This window comes from Zootermopsis nevadensis, unplaced genomic scaffold (genome assembly GCF_977971745.1).
Source record: "Zootermopsis nevadensis isolate Lab colony 2312 unplaced genomic scaffold, Znev_1.0 Znev_ptg000028l, whole genome shotgun sequence".
Taxonomy (NCBI): domain Eukaryota; kingdom Metazoa; phylum Arthropoda; class Insecta; order Blattodea; family Termopsidae; genus Zootermopsis; species Zootermopsis nevadensis.
Window position 1 is genome coordinate 20314824 of NW_028259160.1, and position 17470 is coordinate 20332293.

Consider the following 17470-nt stretch of genomic DNA (forward strand, 5'->3'; position numbering starts at 1 on the left):
ATGGAAACAAGCCTTGTCATAAAACTGGTTGAAAAATTGTTACCTACAACATAACCTAACAACCTATCTGTTGATACATGTTTAGCAACATGCACAACAGTTTTACACAATGATATATCATCTGAACTACAATCCATACCTAATTTTACCCCCACAAAATTGACAGTACTGGCCTTGCCAACCATCAAAACAAACACAGTTTGTGTCATTTTCACACTTTCCGTTCACACACTGAACACTTGTACAATTTGTACTAGAAACCACGCTCACTACGAAAGAATATATCATACCAAGACACAACAATGAGCGCCGAAAGTAATATTTTCGGCGATATTTCGATTTAAACAAGAATAAAAACATCTGCAGGTTCCCTGCCATCTTGAATTATCCATTTCCGGGGCAGACCATGACGTCATGTGCGTAGCAAAAGACTGTTGTTTTTTGTATGGAATACCACTATTTCCATACAAGAACACGTTATGTTCTATGAATTGAAAAGTGTGGCATAATTGGGTTATTCCATAGTCAAATTATTTAAAATGCACCTCTTTTATCTCAATTTCAGCTGTTTAAACCGCCATGGTAACAACTCGTTGACGTGTAAATGGTCATCGACCCCAACTGTTGGTTACAGTGCTTCGGTCATGTAAAGAACATACCTTTGTCGTAAAATTGCTACTAAGATATTAATATGTGAATTCAAACTGAATGCCTTTGTTACTTAAATGGTTTTGTATATGTTTCTCAGCGTGCAAATAAAATTGAGGTGTCACTGTACACGATGTCGCATAATTGTCACATGAAATACAGTTATTTTTGCGATGGACGAGACTGTGGAACTGAGCGTCTAACGGGTCTTTTGTCCATCGACTCAATATATGAACGCATATGGAAATATTCGTGGAATGATGGCAGGGAAAACCTATTCTAGTGCCACTTTGTCATACATCCCACATTTCCTATCGTGACCTGGGCGCGAACTCTGGCCTCCTGCACAGTGAGTAGCCGGCGAATAACCAGACTATGAAGTGACGTGAAAGCTCTAGGTGTTACTGAATGCTGTCATATATATGATCTTCAGCTGTTCGTGCAATGTGGGTCAGGTTGGGCGCGTTCGTTTAGAATGGAACTGCACTGAAAGGACTTAAAAGTGCGACGTATACAATGTGTTCCTTTCAATTGCTGTGGTGTTGAAGACGTTGCGTTGCCATGGGGATGTACCGGTTTAATGCTCTGTTAACCCTACGACTTTGTTACTTTACATCAGTCTTGAAACTGGCCAGAAACGGTTTACCTAGTCCGTCCCCATAATATATACAACTATCATGCACTTTAACCGCCACTGATGCAGCTTTGTAAACTTTAAAAACAATTAACACCTTTTAATTATTCGTGTATATATAGGGTCTACATGAAATCCAAGAGGTGTAATATCAGGGTCATCTCAAAGTAACGGTGCACCCGGTGGTCCTGGGAGAGATTGCATAAACGTCCTCCTTCAAGTGTCCCCACAGGATAGAAAAAAATATCAATCGGAGTTCGATCCGGCTACCGAGCGGGCCACCTTTCTGGATATGTCACGTTCAATCACTGGTGAACATCTTCCCCATAGTGCACAGTCGTGCTAAAATCATAACCTTTACTTCACAGCTAGAGGCACAACTTCAAGCAACCCTGATACAACAGTTTCCAGAAAATCACGATATAAGTAAGCAGTCAGCCCAAGCGCTGACAGTGAAGAGGACCTAATACACACTTTCGCAGATAGCACGAGGATTATCCCGTGCCCAGAGGTGGCTATTGTGGACGTTGGAAACGCCTCCACGCGTAAAACCAGTTTCGTCTGCCCACAAAATGTTACATAAAAGGAGCTTATCTGCAGTGAGTTGGTGTAGCCACGGCTCGTTCCACAGCTGCAAGTATGGCGTCTTCATTGGATGGTGTCCATATAGTCCGTGGGCGACCTGTGTTCACGTATGCCGTGTTACACGTCCTGGCTCACGGAGACGCTACTCCAGTCGTCGCCTGGATGACGTCGTCCAGGATAACGTAGCGCGTATTACCGTGCAGCAGTACTTTTACAGGCACCGAGGGTTATGAGCATTCGACATGATCATTCGGTCACAAGTGAGCCCTGCTGTGATCTGTGTGTCTTGATACTGAGAAGTGTGTTAACCCATTTGACGCTAACGTGTATCTCGAAAACTAAGCGTCTCAGGACACATGTAGAACGATTTATTTTTTAACAAGGGATCACACTACGGAACCCTTGTGCGAGAATTTAGTATCACTTTGGATATTCGTAACGTATAAGTGAATGAATTATAATGTTAATTATTTGGTTCCAACACTAAGGTGTGCAAAATTTAACCTAATGTTATAAAAATCTTATCCCTCTAAAACACAATTCCTCCTTCAGTTCACAACTTAAATTAAATGTTTCTCTGAAAGTGGATATGTCAAGCAGAAATAAACAAACAAAAAACATGGGGAAAGATTTACAAAAATTAACAAAACTTCAAAATTTTTAAGTAAAACTACTACTGATTAAACTTCTGTATCCACCAGTACTTTGAGATTAATGTCCACCATCGCTGAGTGGTCTATTTATGCGGAAACATGTAGTGGGGCTGAGGGTACTACTTCAGTACTTCAATAAATGTACAACAAAGTGAAAATACTAAAAGTTCAGATGTTGTACTATGGCCTTCTACAAATAAAAACTTAATTCATGCTGCGTTAAGAAACATCTATCTATGTGTCAAAACAAGTAATGTAGTTTTGTAGGATTTAAGGTTCTCACAATGGTGAGTACAAAGATGTTTTTCTTCTGGGTTATAGTGTCGTGTAATCTGGTAAAAGTTTACCAACGTTTTAGATGTCCTTGCTGCCTCTATCATCATGAGTAAGCCACACGTGTGGAATCGGTAGTTTTACAAAATCAGCCTGTGTATACACAGCTTGAGATAAAATTCTGAAATAAGACGTTTAACCCAGGCTATGTTTCAGTGATATTTATTGGGTGCAGACTGTGAATGGCTTATTTATTCAACATCAAAAAGGGTGCATTGTTTTGTGTACAAATTATTTTTTCATACAGATTCTGCATTTATCCAAAGGTGGAAATAATGACTAGAATCATGCATTTATGACCGCTTCACATCATGAAATTGGACAGGAACATTGAAAATGCTGATGATCCACTACAGTTGACTAAAGGTATCTGTAAATGTAGACACACAATTGACAGTTCAATTTAACAGTGATTGTCAATACTGGAAGGAAGTACTAAAAGAGAATCAAAATGGTCTTTAAATTTTTATCATCAAGATGGCTCTGTTTAGGGCAGGAAATCCAAATAATTGGCTAAGTCAAAAATGGAAATTATTTCAGCATTATGGAACTTTTTAGTCAATTGATCCATTTTTATGCAAACACATTAAAAAATACGGTAATGCTGGAATGGGAATCCCGTTGCACTTCTCTGTATCTTGGTGATGTTGTTACCTCATCTTTAAAAGATAATAACAACTCATTAATGAACTGTAGAGGTTTATCATATGACGATGCAGTGAATATGTCAAAGCATTATTCAAGATAGCAAGCCAAATTTAAAGAACAAAAATATTCTTTATATGTACCACGTGCAGGACATTCTATAAACTTTGTTGGTGTGCAGGCAATAATTGTAACTTAAATTTATTGTATACTTATTTTCATGTTGTCCAAAATATCTACAATTTATTTTCATCACCGACACATCATTGGGAAATACATTCTTCACCTTTGTACTACATAAAGATGGCGGCATGCTCCACATCCAGCTGTTTCGGCTCTGGGCAAAGAGCCTATGGTACCCACTTGATATGTAGTTGGGCGGACCTCAGAGCACAGTACATTGAGAAGAATCTCCACCCTGCTAAAAATTTAGCCCTTAGCACAGTCACTATACTGAAAGAGCTACCACATTTGATAGGTTTCTGGTGCAAATATTTCTCTGTAGACTGGTTATATATTGTTACTAACTTCTTACCTTCAAACTACTCACCTTTAGACTTTATACATGCATTCCAATGTTTCTGACATTTCCCAAGGTCAAATCAGCACCATTGTCACATTACAGTGAATATCTTCAAAATATTTAATATGACACCTTTCAAGGGGGTTCATAGTTTTGAAATTACCACATCAGGTGAATAGAATAGATATTCCTAATCTGGTACTTACTTCTTGGCCACATAATCATTTTACTGACAGTCTTATCATCACGATAAGAAAGTCCAGAGTTCTTGCCAAATATTTGGTATTTTTTAATAATTTCACTGCCCTAAATTTTTCAAGGTTAGTGTTTTGGAGGAACAAGTTTATATTGGATAATTCCATTATTATATGTAGAACAATCAAAAACTTTCTGGACTTGTCATAAACAGGGCCACTCTCAATGTACTTACTCTTCTTGGCGTGAACATACAGAATGGTGGCAAGTACAGGACTCATTGTGTCTAGGCTGAGTCCAGGAATTGTTTTACTGTTATTATTATTATTATTTAGTGTTCTGTCTGACGACAGGTCCATATGAACAGGATCCTTCCATCCTTTTCTCGGACTGGGACCTGTTCACATACGTTCTTGGCAGATGATCCAGAAGTGGTTTGCCATTGCCTTCTTCTGTGTGTGAATGGAGTAATTGTTGGGATGCCACGGAGAAACCGGGGAAGCCCCCGGAGGAAAACTCCGTGTTTCCTAGACCATGGCCTTGCCCAAGACAAGTTATAAATTTGGGCACCGCCGGGAATCGAACCCGAGACCCCAGGATTACAAGGCCAGCATTCTAACCGCTAGACCACTGTACTATGTGAAAAAATTAGACTGCTGTTTCAGCCTTAAATTTTTACATTCTTTCTTTGTTTTCATGTTTCAGGAGCATGTAGGCTTTCTCATTGGAGGCTTTGTCGATTTGTTTGTGGATCATACTGGAAGACCTAGATGTCATCACCTGTCAGTATTTATTTCAGAACGTTGGATTCTTCCAGCATTATCAATGAAAGGCCTGAGAATTGTTTTTGACATGATATCAAAACAATTACAAAACAAACTGGAGTTTTATAGAGACCATGAAATAAAGACTGATGAGAGGTAAAGATGACTGGTAAATTTCACATAACCTGTGTAACTAATCTCTCTCCATTTTTATAACCAAATGTAAAGATTAGAAGGGTGTACTGTGAAATGTTAGATGGGTGGTAAGGAGTTTATGTGGGGTTGAAGATTTCCAGGGTTTACAACTAAATTGGTATGAGCCAGGATAGCTCAGTCAGTATAGTGACGCTACGGGCTGGACGACCGGGGTTCGATCCCCGACGGGGGGGCAGAGGATTTTTCCTCTAGCCTCTGCGTCCAGACCGGCTCTGGGGCCCACCCAGCCTCATCTACAATGGGTACCGGGGTCCTTTCCCGGGGGTAAAGCGCAGCCAGGGCATGATGCTGACCACTCACCCCCATCTAGTGCCGAGGTCAGAAAGAGAGGAACTATACCTCCACTCACCCCAAGCGCCTACATGGCACGTAGCGGGACAAACTTTACTTTACATCTAAATTGGTGTTGTTACTGATTATGGGTTTATTGAGGGATCTGACAAATTTTGGTTGACGACTGTTGGATCAGAATAGTTTAATCCTTTTAAGACATCTTTCTGAAGCCAGTGGATGCTGATTGGTTAGTATGGGTTTTAACTTCACTGGTGTTGAGTTACTTCTTTGTGAGGTATATTGGGTCATAAGTGGTTTTGTCAAGTAAGGTTAAAATCATTCCGGGTTTGGTGGTCGATGTAACCTGTGTTACACCATGTTACAGCAGCAAACTGATGGTTTCAGGGACCATTACTATTGCTGACATATGATTAAATTTAGGATTTTGGCTCTGACACACACTTACAACACTCTGATTTTGTATGAGGCAACATGATTTGTTTTCTCTTTCATGAAAGGTGATATCCAAATCCTTCAGTGTAAATCTTACATGTTCTTTCACAGGACAGAAAGAATCAGAGACTATCGATGCATCTTGGTTATTTACAATTTTAGGGGTGGGTTTCCCAGGATCTTTTCCAGTTTTATCTAAAGAAGTGGTGGCATCCAAAATCCTGCCCTTTGTGTTTTCCCTCGTCAAACGCGCGATCGCCGTTTTGTTCAGTCGTCACGACATTATCCAACACGAGTCTTGTCAGTTTGTGCACGTAAACATAAATCCAGTTACTTGTCAGATCCATTACACCGCCATTTGCAGCGAACAAATAAGATGAATGCTACCTAAAATATTATTTTCACGGAGAAATGAAAAGGCTAACCAGCCATAATAACTAACTAACTAACTAACTAGATTATCCTCCCATCTACGTCTAGGTCTCCCCAGAGGTCTCTTCCCCTCAGGCTTCCCAATTAGTGGACCCAACCAACCAGATGGCTTACGGAACCCGAAGGTTCATCACCGAACCAACCAAAGCCCTCCACCGGACCCCGTCCTGGGCCAAAAAAATTCCAGTCTCCTTCAACTCCTATCTCCCATAGATCCCGCCTGACATTATCCTCCCATCTACGTCTAGGTCTCCCCAGCGGTCTCTTCCCCTCAGGCTTCCCAAATAGTGGATCCAACGAACCAGATGGCTTACGGAACCCGAAGGTTAATCACCGAACTAACCAAAGCTCTCCACCGGACCCTGTCCTGGGCCAACAAAATCCAGTTTCCTTCAACTCCTATCTCCCATAGATCCCGCCTGAGATTATCCTCCCATCTACGTCTAGGTCTCCCCAGCGGTCTCTTCCCTTCAGGTTTCCCAACCAGTACCCGGTGCACACCTCTTGTCCCATCCATGCGCGCTACATGCCCCGCCCATCTCATCCTTCTTGACTTAATCACCCTCACAATACTGGGGGAGCAGTACAGATTTTTAATACATTAGAAAAACCTACACAGAACAGCACCACCTACAAGGCATTGTGTTTCTCCTGTGGTGCAGTCTGACTGAAAGTTTGGTAAATTCTAACCTTATTCCATTCTTTTAAGAAATTATTTTTGTGTAATGGTATGAATTTTGATATTGTAAGCTGCAAAGACTTAGTTTTTCAGTGTTCTCAATTTTTGAAACTCTACTTTTTAATATCACTTCAAGGGATATAGACACTCTGAAAATAAAAATCTTTAACATATGCTGTTGTTAAAACCATATTTTTTTCTTTAAGCATTGTGTAATTCTAGCGCAAAAAAAAAAATGTCAATATCCAGCTGCTGTTTTTTGAGTACAGAGTTTGATATGTATCTTTGCGGTGACTTGCTGGCTGAACAAAATAACACTCTATACTCTTGTATATTTTTGTAGTAAGAGTCAATATCAATTGAATATGAGATCCTTGTAGTTGGAGAGGAGATAGTAGTTAGACACACGACAGTTTGTTGTTGTTCTCACCACTGTTGTACGGTCAGCTCTCTCAAAATTGGCTTTAGTAGTCTCGTAGTACCGGCCATCACTAAAAGAAGAAGTGCACCAGTTATTAAAAATGTAGAGCACTTTAAGATACTAAACAGTGAAGCAAATATTACTTTAACAAATGATACCTTCAGGTTCAAAGCATTTAACAGATTTTATGTACCTAAAAAGAGATGTGTGTGCGCATGCATGCATTTATTATATTTATTTTATTTAGTGTTCTGTCTGACGACAGGTCCATATGAACAGGATCCTTCCATCCTTTTCTCGGACTGGGACCTGTTCATATACGTTCTTGGCAGATGATCCAGAAGTGGTTTGCCATTGCCTTCTTCTGTGTGTGAATGGAGTAATTGTTGGGATGCCACGGAGGAAAACTCCGTGTTGCCTAGACCACGGCCTTGCCCAACACAAGTTATAAATTCGGGCACCGCCGGGAATCGAACCCGAGACCCCAGGATTACAAGGCCAGCGTTCTAACCGCTAGACCACCGTGGCTTCATGCATGCATATAAAGTTTAAATTCGTCAGAATTCATATCTTCAGTATCAATAGTTTCTTATGTATATATTTTCAAGCAACCTGTTTCCAATACCGAACATTCAACAATTTGCTTTTTTCCTCGAACAGGTTTGTGATGATAACATTTTATTAAGATTGTGGTATTCTGGGTTGTTTCATTATGTAGTCTGATAGGTGACTGACACTGTTTTCAGCTTCACTTATACCCAAAAGATGGAGGCAGTATGCTTCGCTGAAATGTAAAGAATCTCCTTAAAAGATCGCATGGTGTCGTAATCTACAAGACTACATTCTGAGCCCTAAACAGACAGGCAGACATATTGATGTCCTCATTAGATAGAAAGCTGGCAGGAATCATTGTAGTTAATACAAGGCAGAGAAAAGCTACACATGAACAAATACAAGGTGATTACAAATGAACTAAATTATGATGCCAGCTGTACGCTTATAGGTTATGTAAAAGGTGGAGAATTTCTTGACTGGGATACTGGGAACGACCCGTTCTTCAAGTGCCTGAGCACTGCGGGTCTCAACTTTTCGTTGGCTTGATCGATGGACATTCGGTAGGGCTCCTTGGACGAGGGATCGGCCCATCGCAAGGCCTCTACCTGTACACAGGACAGCACGATACAGAAAGACGCAGACAAACATCCATGGCTTGAGTGGGATTCGAACCCACGGTCCCAGCGACCAAGCGGCACAAGGCCCACGCCTCAGACCGCGCGGCCGCTGCAGACCCCGAATTTCTTGACTAGCTAACTGAATATTAGCTTCACAGGACTAAATGTGCTTTATAAATTTATATATATATTTAATCAACACAAACATGACGCATTTAAGCTACAAATTTATAAATTTAGTTAATTAATATGTGAATGCATGTCCATGTAGGTATTTCTGGTCTGGACAGCTGTCTGTGTCAGGAATTTTTATTATGATAAACCTCTGGGTTGTTGAATACCAGAAGAAGTTGTAAAATTCTCATACATATTGGTCACACCATAAAAACACTCATCATCCGACATACAAATACGTCGTGTGTTCGTGAAATGACAATTAAGCTAGTGAGTGAACACAGTGCTAAATTACAATGCAGCTTACTGTCCCCGCATACCCCGTGACTGTAACACAAAATCAAGACCAAACAACCAATAAGCACCTAGTGATATGTGACCAAAGTCTGTGTGTCCAAATGCACTAAACAGTACTGTGTCATTATAATTAGTGATGCATTCCTCGACTGAACAATATATAAAGATAAATGGAACTGACGAGCGAAAATAAATAACATAAATTATATTTTTAAGGGTATGATAATATGAGGTAATGGTATACTCTCATGTATCGATGGATGGATGCAAAAACTAGAGTCCCGTGCCATGTTACGAAACATAAAGCAACAGGTAATTAAATTACCTGAGAACAAGACATCTCAATTTTGGACATTTGACTCTTAGAATGTCAATGGCTTTCTGGCTCTTGTCAGAGAATCGAAGGTTCTCAGGATCCCAGCGCAGCTCCAAGCGCTCCAGATTTGGACAGTTGTTAGCGATCCCATCCATCAGCTGATCTACGTGGATATTCACACCAAGACGTTCCTGGGTGCCCATGGTCACAATCCTGTTTAAACCAAACACAAAAAAAATTAGTAACCATTCAATTAAAAACAAATTTACATTATGCTGTCCATTGCTGTGAACAAATTAACAGATATTCTCTTTCACATCCCCTATTCTTTATGTCTGAATTAAAAGGAAGGTAACAAATATATGCCAAGTGTAACGATACAGTGTGTTTGCCAGAACATTATTTTTATCAGATGATCACACAAAAAACACTGCTCGTAGCCTGGTAACCGAAGAAAAATAAAACAACTCATTATTTTTTTTAATTACCTGTGATTTTTAAATGTCGGACTAAGTCCGACATAGGACCTCAGAGGGTTAATAGTCTACTCATTGCTAGTCTCCCCATATAGACCGCAGCATTCGAACGACAGCAGGTGTCACCATGAGCACTCCGAACTTGCACATATGACTCATGCAATATGCTGCTTCAAATAAAAGTATAAAAGAAGTGACGTTAATAAATTTCCAATCAAATCACTGTTACTCACTTTGCATTATTGAGAACAGGTAGAACTGACTGCCACAGTTGGTCTGTGATGTGCGGCATACCAGACAAATCAATTCCCCACAGCTGGTGACCGTGGCGAGACAGGAACTTATGCAAGGCATCATCAGTCAGGTTGTCCGAGCTATCCACATCCAATGCTATCAAGTTTTTGGGGTTTCCTAATTCCATGAAAGCTTTAAGTACCTACGCACAAACAAGAGTAAGAAGGTCTACGTGGTTATTCGTACTAAAAACAAATGTGTAAAGTAATGAAAATAAAAACTTAAAAGATAGTGTAATTGCGTCATATTGTGAATATTCTAACAATTATTTATTTTAATCCGTCTTATCACAATATTTAAAATTTCTTATAATTAAGATAATAAAATATCATTGATGTTCCATATCGATTGATCGATTTACATTTTGGAACATCTTTTACACAACATGTTTCAGTTTTTATAAAACCATCATCAGGTGTAAAATATTTACGAACTTAAAACTCAAATATGAATTCCATTTGGTGATGTTTCATGCCATTTGGTTTTCAATTTTGGGCGAGGTGTTGTCTTTTCTTAAATTTTATCAGATGTACATATCGGTCTGTAAGTAGAAGATTGAAAGAAACACTAAAGAATTTGAAAGAATAAAATGCAAAATATATAAATTATAGTTAGAAAGTAGCAGTAAAATATAAATAAAAATAATATAAAATAAAAGTAAATCTAAAATAAAACATACCACAGATGTAGGAGTGATTGTTCCGATCAATCGATATGGAACATCAATGATATTTTATTATCTTAATTATAAGAAATTTTAAATATTGTGATAAGACGGATTAAAATAAATAATTGATAAAAATTTAAGTTTAATCACTTCCTACATCATGTGACCATAGACTGTATTGCCGGGGGTTTCATTTATGGTCAGAGTTTTCATCCTGTCAAAAGAACAGTAGCTAGCTCACACTATTTTGGGCGTCAAGACAGTTGAAGCATGAAGCTGACCTCTGTCTATTGAATGATACTGAGCGCAGGAATTACTTTACTGTTCTGATAGCAGTTTACTGAAGTAACTTGCCAGCGATAAAAATGTAGCTGTTGTTATTCTTTTCTGAACCTCATTATGTGATCGTAACACACCTTTATGTTATAGAATTATTTAGAGAATGTCTTGAACTTTAAGTACGCTAAATTAGTGTACATATAGAGTCATAAAATACGAAGTGTAGTTTTAAGTACCTTTATTTGTTGATATACTTCACGTAAATTAATGAATTTGGTATCACAGAACATGTAATAGTTTGCAGATTCTTATTTAAGTAAAAATATATTCAGTATTTAATCCCTGTGCATCCAATACCATTTGCTGATGTCAAATGAAATTTTCCATAACTGCAATCAGTGTTTCTTCTGTGTTGCGCTCTACAGAAGCTTGATTTCTCTCTTCCATTCTTTAACCAAAAACGAATTATTCCTCAGATACCGTCCTTTAAGAAGTCTCATAAGAAATAATGACAGAAATTTAAATCTGTCAAGTACAATGGGCAAGATTATCCACTTCTAAATCTTCTATGGTGTGGTTAGAGATAAGCAAATAATGCATGCATGCGTCAATACGTAAAACACAACAAACACACACATTTACATATATGCGTCAATAAGGGAATATGATATCACTTGATTGATCGGTCAGTACGTCTCACAAGCAACAGACAGGCTCGATGCGCTACATTCATAAAACCTTGCATTAAACTGTATCAGATTAGCATAAGATGGGGTTCGAGTGTATTCCTGATAGTTATTACCGATAAACCGTCAAACATACACAGACACACACAAGGTACGAAGCAACAAAAGGGCAAATTACCTTTAAAGTGTACATCTGTTTTAAGCTGTTCCCAGCATCTGGATGTGTTAGTACTTATTTTGTATAGCGTACACTTGCAATAGTGTAGAGGTATCAAGCATTCAGTCTGCAAAAGTTACAGGCATGATATTAGTAAGATTTTACACACAGTTTGACATATTTAAGGACAATGAATATTCTCACAGCAGGCTCGTACTGTATTAGTCTCTAACATTCAGTGTCTATAATTAAACTAATAACAGAAACATGGTCTTCTATCATCTCATTCTGATCATATTGAAAATAAAATATTCTTTAAACTTGGAATGTTTTTGTTGTTTATTAGTATTGTATCAACTGAACAGGCTATGTAGTATGAAATGTATACCCATGGCCTATTTTGTGATACTACTACAGCATTTTCTTTGATGCACTGAGGAAAACCATGAAGAATATGAATCAGAATAGTCAGGCCTCAATGCTGAGATAACAAACTGGAATCCCATGACTCCAAAGAAGATCTGATGACTATTTAATTCTAATTCTCCAAGATTCAAATATTGTGCTTTGATTTCTCTAAATATTAAATTCACATGTATATATTTAGTCCATGAGCCGGGATAGCTCAGTCAGTATAGTGACTAGCTACGGGCTGGACGGCCGGGGTTTGATCCCCGATGGGGGCAGAGGATTTTTCCTCTAGCCTCTGCGTCCAGACCGGCTCTGGGGCCCACCCAGCCCCCTCTACAATGGGTACCAGGGTCCTTTCCCGGGGGTAAAGCCGGCCGGGGCGTGATGCTGACCACTCACCCCCATCTAGTGCCGAGGTCAAGGAAGAGAGGAGCTATACCTCCACTCACCCCAAGCGCCTACATGGCGTATAGTGGGACAAACTTTACTTTACTTTATATATAGTCCAGTGCATTGTATTTACTGTCTACAAAATAAAGTTACTATTGTAGGATGTTAAAAGCAGAAAGTTAACTCAACACTAACATGGTTCCCTTGTATCCAGTTTGTTACATTTACTTTTGTTATAACAGTTTCATAATAAGAGCATAATACCAAAAAAACATGAAAAATGAACTTAAGTTCCTTGTAAACAAATGACTAGTCTTAATTGTCATATTTTGTAGTGAGAATCTTTATAAAATACATTTAAAAGATCCATTATACTAGAATGGAAAATGAGCTTTGAAGATATTGCCCTGTATCTGAAATATTATTTCTTAATATAAAACATAAGTCAGGACAAAGAAAAAGTTCTAGCAATAACTTACAATGCCTATGTACCTTCAAATGTTTCAGTGTAAAAGCTGTAGCCAGCAAGACCTATATTAATTTTATATATTATTGAAACATTCATAAATAACTTCAACCGATACAGATCCCAACTACATTAAATATGCAAAACAGATTTTATAAGCTGTACACCACTGCCACTTCTGAAATTTTAACATGTGAAAAAGGCTTTATGGTTTATTTGTTGTTATTAAACCAAAAGCTAAATGTAGATTTTGTACAATATCCATTTTGTTATTTCAGATTCTGTAAAAAAAGTGCCTCAAAATAATTTCAACAATACGAGGTGCGATCGGAAAGTTTCAAGACTGTGTCAATAGAGGGCGAACCGGAAGTAGTACGAGCTTCTGCCGCTAGGGGGTGCGGCCTACATTCATAGTGAATCAGTGTGCCAGCCGGCATCATCGAATTAGCATTTGTTTCTTAGTTACGGGCGTTTTGGTAGTGCATTACACCGACCCTCCTGCGATTTCGGAATGGCGGATTTTCATGAACAAATCAAATTTTGCCAAAGACTCGCCAAAACGGCTACGGAAACATGAAATGCTAAAGCAAGCATTTGGGGAGTCCGCAATGGGTCGTGCACAAACTTTTGTGTGGCATTCACATTTTAAAAATGGCCGAACCTGTCAATGATGACGAGCGTTCTGGACGACCATCTTCGAGCACAACGCCCGAAAATGTTACGAAGATTCGGCACGCCATTCACGAAGATCGACGTCGTACCATCAACGACTTGTGCGACATTGTTGGGATAGGCTATGGGACCTGTCAGCTGATTCTAAAGGAAGAACTCCACATGCGACGCATCATGACAACGCGCCAGCGCACACCGCCCTCAAAGTTCGGCAGTTTTTGGCCTCAAACACCATGGCCGTCATCCCGCACCCTCCTTATTCGCCGGATTTAGCTCCGTGTGACTTCTTCCTCTTCCCAAAGATGAAAATTCAGCTAAAGGGAAGGAGATTTGAGACGATAGAAGAGATTCAGGCAGAATCGCAGATGGTGCTTGACAGGCTGACAAAGAAAGATTTCCAGGGATGCTTCCAGGCTTGGCAGCGGCGCTGGGATCGTTGTGTTCACTCCCAGGGGAACTACTTCGAGGGTGATGGATGAATTTAATACCTGAGATAAGTGTACGGGTTTTTATATGCGCAGTCTGGAAACCTTTTGATCGCACCTCGTATGTTGCAAAACAATATTTTAGAGTCCCATGATATTACTGGCACTAGCAATGCTCACACTTCATGAGTCATGCACAATGTCGGTGCCACGTTTTATGAAAAGTTTTGTCGACTGGTCCAAATGTTATTATGAGGAACGACGCTAAATCTCACTTTCCACATCTTTCCTTCGATCTAATGAAAGGACTGAAATAAATTGCCTATATCATGAAACTTAAAGTTGAGATAATGGCAAAATACTGTTAGAAGTTTTTAAGACTTAGAAAGTAATTACTGTCACACATAAATTTCTGTCTGGGGTTAAACTCCATATTAACAACCTATCATAACAAAGAACAGACATGCTCACTACGTGAAGAGACTTAATATCGCTCTACTCACTGAGTCATTGAAACCATTAAGTTGCCCTGCTGATAAAAACCGCAGGTTTGGGATTCGTGTCAGCATGTCAATAAGACACTGTGTACTTAGATCTGTTGCAGTAATGTCCAGTTCCTGCAGCGCCGTCTTCTCCCATTCCACCTGCATCACATGCTCACTGACGAGGCCTGAAAATGTTGATTATAGAAGCAGAAAGCACAGATTCACTGACCTCAGAGGATCAGGATTTGCTCAAGTGAGGTCGACTGTCTCAGGACAAGGTCCAGTAATATGTAGCAGTAATGACCCTTAAGATCTAATAACAACAAGGGATTTCTTCTGAATGGTTACTTATTTTGTAAGGAAATGTAGGCTCATGTTATCAACATACACATGTGCACGTCTCTATCGTCAGTGCTATGGGTTGTAATGTCAACAGAGTTGTGGCTAGGTAACAACATTTCAGAGAAACATGCCGCTTCCATCTTCAGCCCTGAAACCCTGGAATTCACCTGCAAGTTCACACAACATTACAAACTAGAAGACCAAAATGAACAGTAATTTTATGGAAATTTGTACAACTGGTCATGCCACTGGAGGTTGCTCTACCTTCACGCTTTATAATCGCCAGTCTTCAAAAATAGTAATATGGTGGCTACACAAACTGCTGAGATGGAAGCAACACTGACACCAATTAATGTGGTATTATGAATTTTGTAATGTATAAGATCTTTGAGAAATATGCAAATTTCATTACAGTACTTGTTTTAGAATGTAACACAACATGATTCTTCTCCTTATAACCTTTTCTCTCCTACGTGGAACATAGGGGCCTCCTTTCAGACGTCTGGTAGGGATTTTCTTTGACGAGTAATCAGCCCATCACATTGCCTCTACCAGACATGGGTGAGAAATGGCGGCTGAATTTTCCTTACAAAACATCTCATTCATGCTCGTAAGGTTCTTTTACATGCCATAGATCTATGACATAGGACAGCCAGCTTTACTTCCCCTCCAAAGGAAGTCATGCTATGGATTTTTATCACCCTTAAAAATCCATCAAGTTTGAAACCACAAACCTTGTGTCTAATGGCAAGCACATACCACTAGACCACCAAAGGCGACAACGCAACATAAGATTGCTCGTCGCCCTAATGATGGAGGCAGCATGACCTCTGAAACGTTGGTGGACATCTACCAGACTACACAGCGCAACAACCCAGAAGACAGAAATCTTCTTACTCATCGCCCTGATGATGGAGGCAGTATGACCTCTGAAACGTTGGTTAACATCGACCAGACTACACAGCGCAACAACCCAGAAGACAGAAATCTTCATACTCATCGCCCTGATGATGGAGGCAGTATGACCTCTGAAACGTTGGTTAACATCTACCAGACTACACAGCGCAACAACCCAGAAGACAGAAATCTTCAGACTCATCGCCCTGATGATGGAGGCAGTATGACCTCAGAAACGTTGGTAAACATCGACCAGACTACACAGCGCAACAACCCAGAAGACAGAAATCTTCATACTCATCGCCCTGATGATGGAGGCAGTATGACCTCTGAAACGTTGGTTAACATCTACCAGACTACACAGCGCAACAACCCAGAAGACAGAAATCTTCAGACTCATCGCCCTGATGATGGAGGCAGTATGACCTCTGAAACGTTGGTTAACATCTACCAGACTACACAGCGCAACAACCCAGAAGACAGAAATCTTCATACTCATCGCCCTGATGATGGAGGCAGTATGACCTCTGAAACGTTGGTTAACATCTACCAGACTACACAGCGCAACAACCCAGAAGACAGAAATCTTCAGACTCATCGCCCTGATGATGGAGGCAGTATGACCTCTGAAACGTTGGTAAACATCGACCAGACTACACAGCGCAACAACCCAGAAGACAGAAATCTTCAGACTCATCGCCCTGATGATGGAGGCAGTATGACCTCTGAAACGTCGGTAAACATCGACCAGACTACACAGCGCAACAACCCAGAAGACAGAAATCTTCAGACTCATCGCCCTGATGATGGAGGCAGTATGACCTCAGAAACGTTGGTAAACATCGACCAGACTACACAGCGCAACAACCCAGAAGACAGAAATCTTCAGACTCATCGCCCTGATGATGGAGGCAGTATGACCTCTGAAACGTTGGTTAACATCTACCAGACTACACAGCGCAACAACCCAGAAGTCAGAAATCTTCAGACTCATCGCCCTGATGATGGAGGCAGTATGACCTCTGAAACGTTGGTAAACATCGACCAGACTACACAGCGCAACAACCCAGAAGACAGAAATCTTCAGACTCATCGCCCTGATGATGGAGGCAGTATGACCTCTGAAACGTCGGTAAACATCGACCAGACTACACAGCGCAACAACCCAGAAGACAGAAATCTTCAGACTCATCGCCCTGATGATGGAGGCAGTATGACCTCAGAAACGTTGGTAAACATCGACCAGACTACACAGCGCAACAACCCAGAAGACAGAAATCTTCAGACTCATCGCCCTGATGATGGAGGCAGTATGACCTCTGAAACGTTGGTTAACATCTACCAGACTACACAGCGCAACAACCCAGAAGACAGAAATCTTCAGACTCATCGCCCTGATGATGGAGGCAG

General features: G+C 40.0%; 2 protein-coding genes across 8 annotated transcripts in view; both read right to left on the bottom strand.

The window, feature by feature from the left end:
• Nucleotides 1–2580, bottom strand: part of dsd (attractin-like protein dsd) — a 64648-nt gene extending 62068 nt beyond the window's left edge. For 3 of the 4 annotated variants that reach the window (XM_087357817.1, XM_087357816.1, XM_087357820.1), the window contains exon 1: nucleotides 140–2579. In XM_087357817.1, coding sequence (XP_087213943.1) covers nucleotides 140–378 — 239 coding nt within the window. In that variant the 5' untranslated portion in view covers nucleotides 379–2579. Of the gene's footprint in view, nucleotides 1–139 lie in introns of all 4 variants that reach the window. The other variant, XM_087357818.1, reaches the window with a different exon arrangement.
• A 4548-nt stretch (nucleotides 2581–7128) lies between these two features.
• Nucleotides 7129–17470, bottom strand: part of FipoQ (F-box/LRR-repeat protein FipoQ) — a 102226-nt gene continuing 91884 nt past the window's right edge. For all 4 annotated transcript variants that reach the window (XM_087357830.1, XM_087357829.1, XM_022058106.2 and 1 more), the window contains 4 exons: nucleotides 14840–15006; nucleotides 10123–10325; nucleotides 9423–9626; nucleotides 7129–7524 (listed from right to left, as the gene is read on the bottom strand). In XM_087357830.1, the coding sequence (XP_087213956.1) occupies nucleotides 7389–7524; nucleotides 9423–9626; nucleotides 10123–10325; nucleotides 14840–15006 (710 nt within the window). In that variant the 3' untranslated portion in view covers nucleotides 7129–7388. The remainder of the gene's footprint in view (nucleotides 7525–9422; nucleotides 9627–10122; nucleotides 10326–14839; nucleotides 15007–17470) is intronic.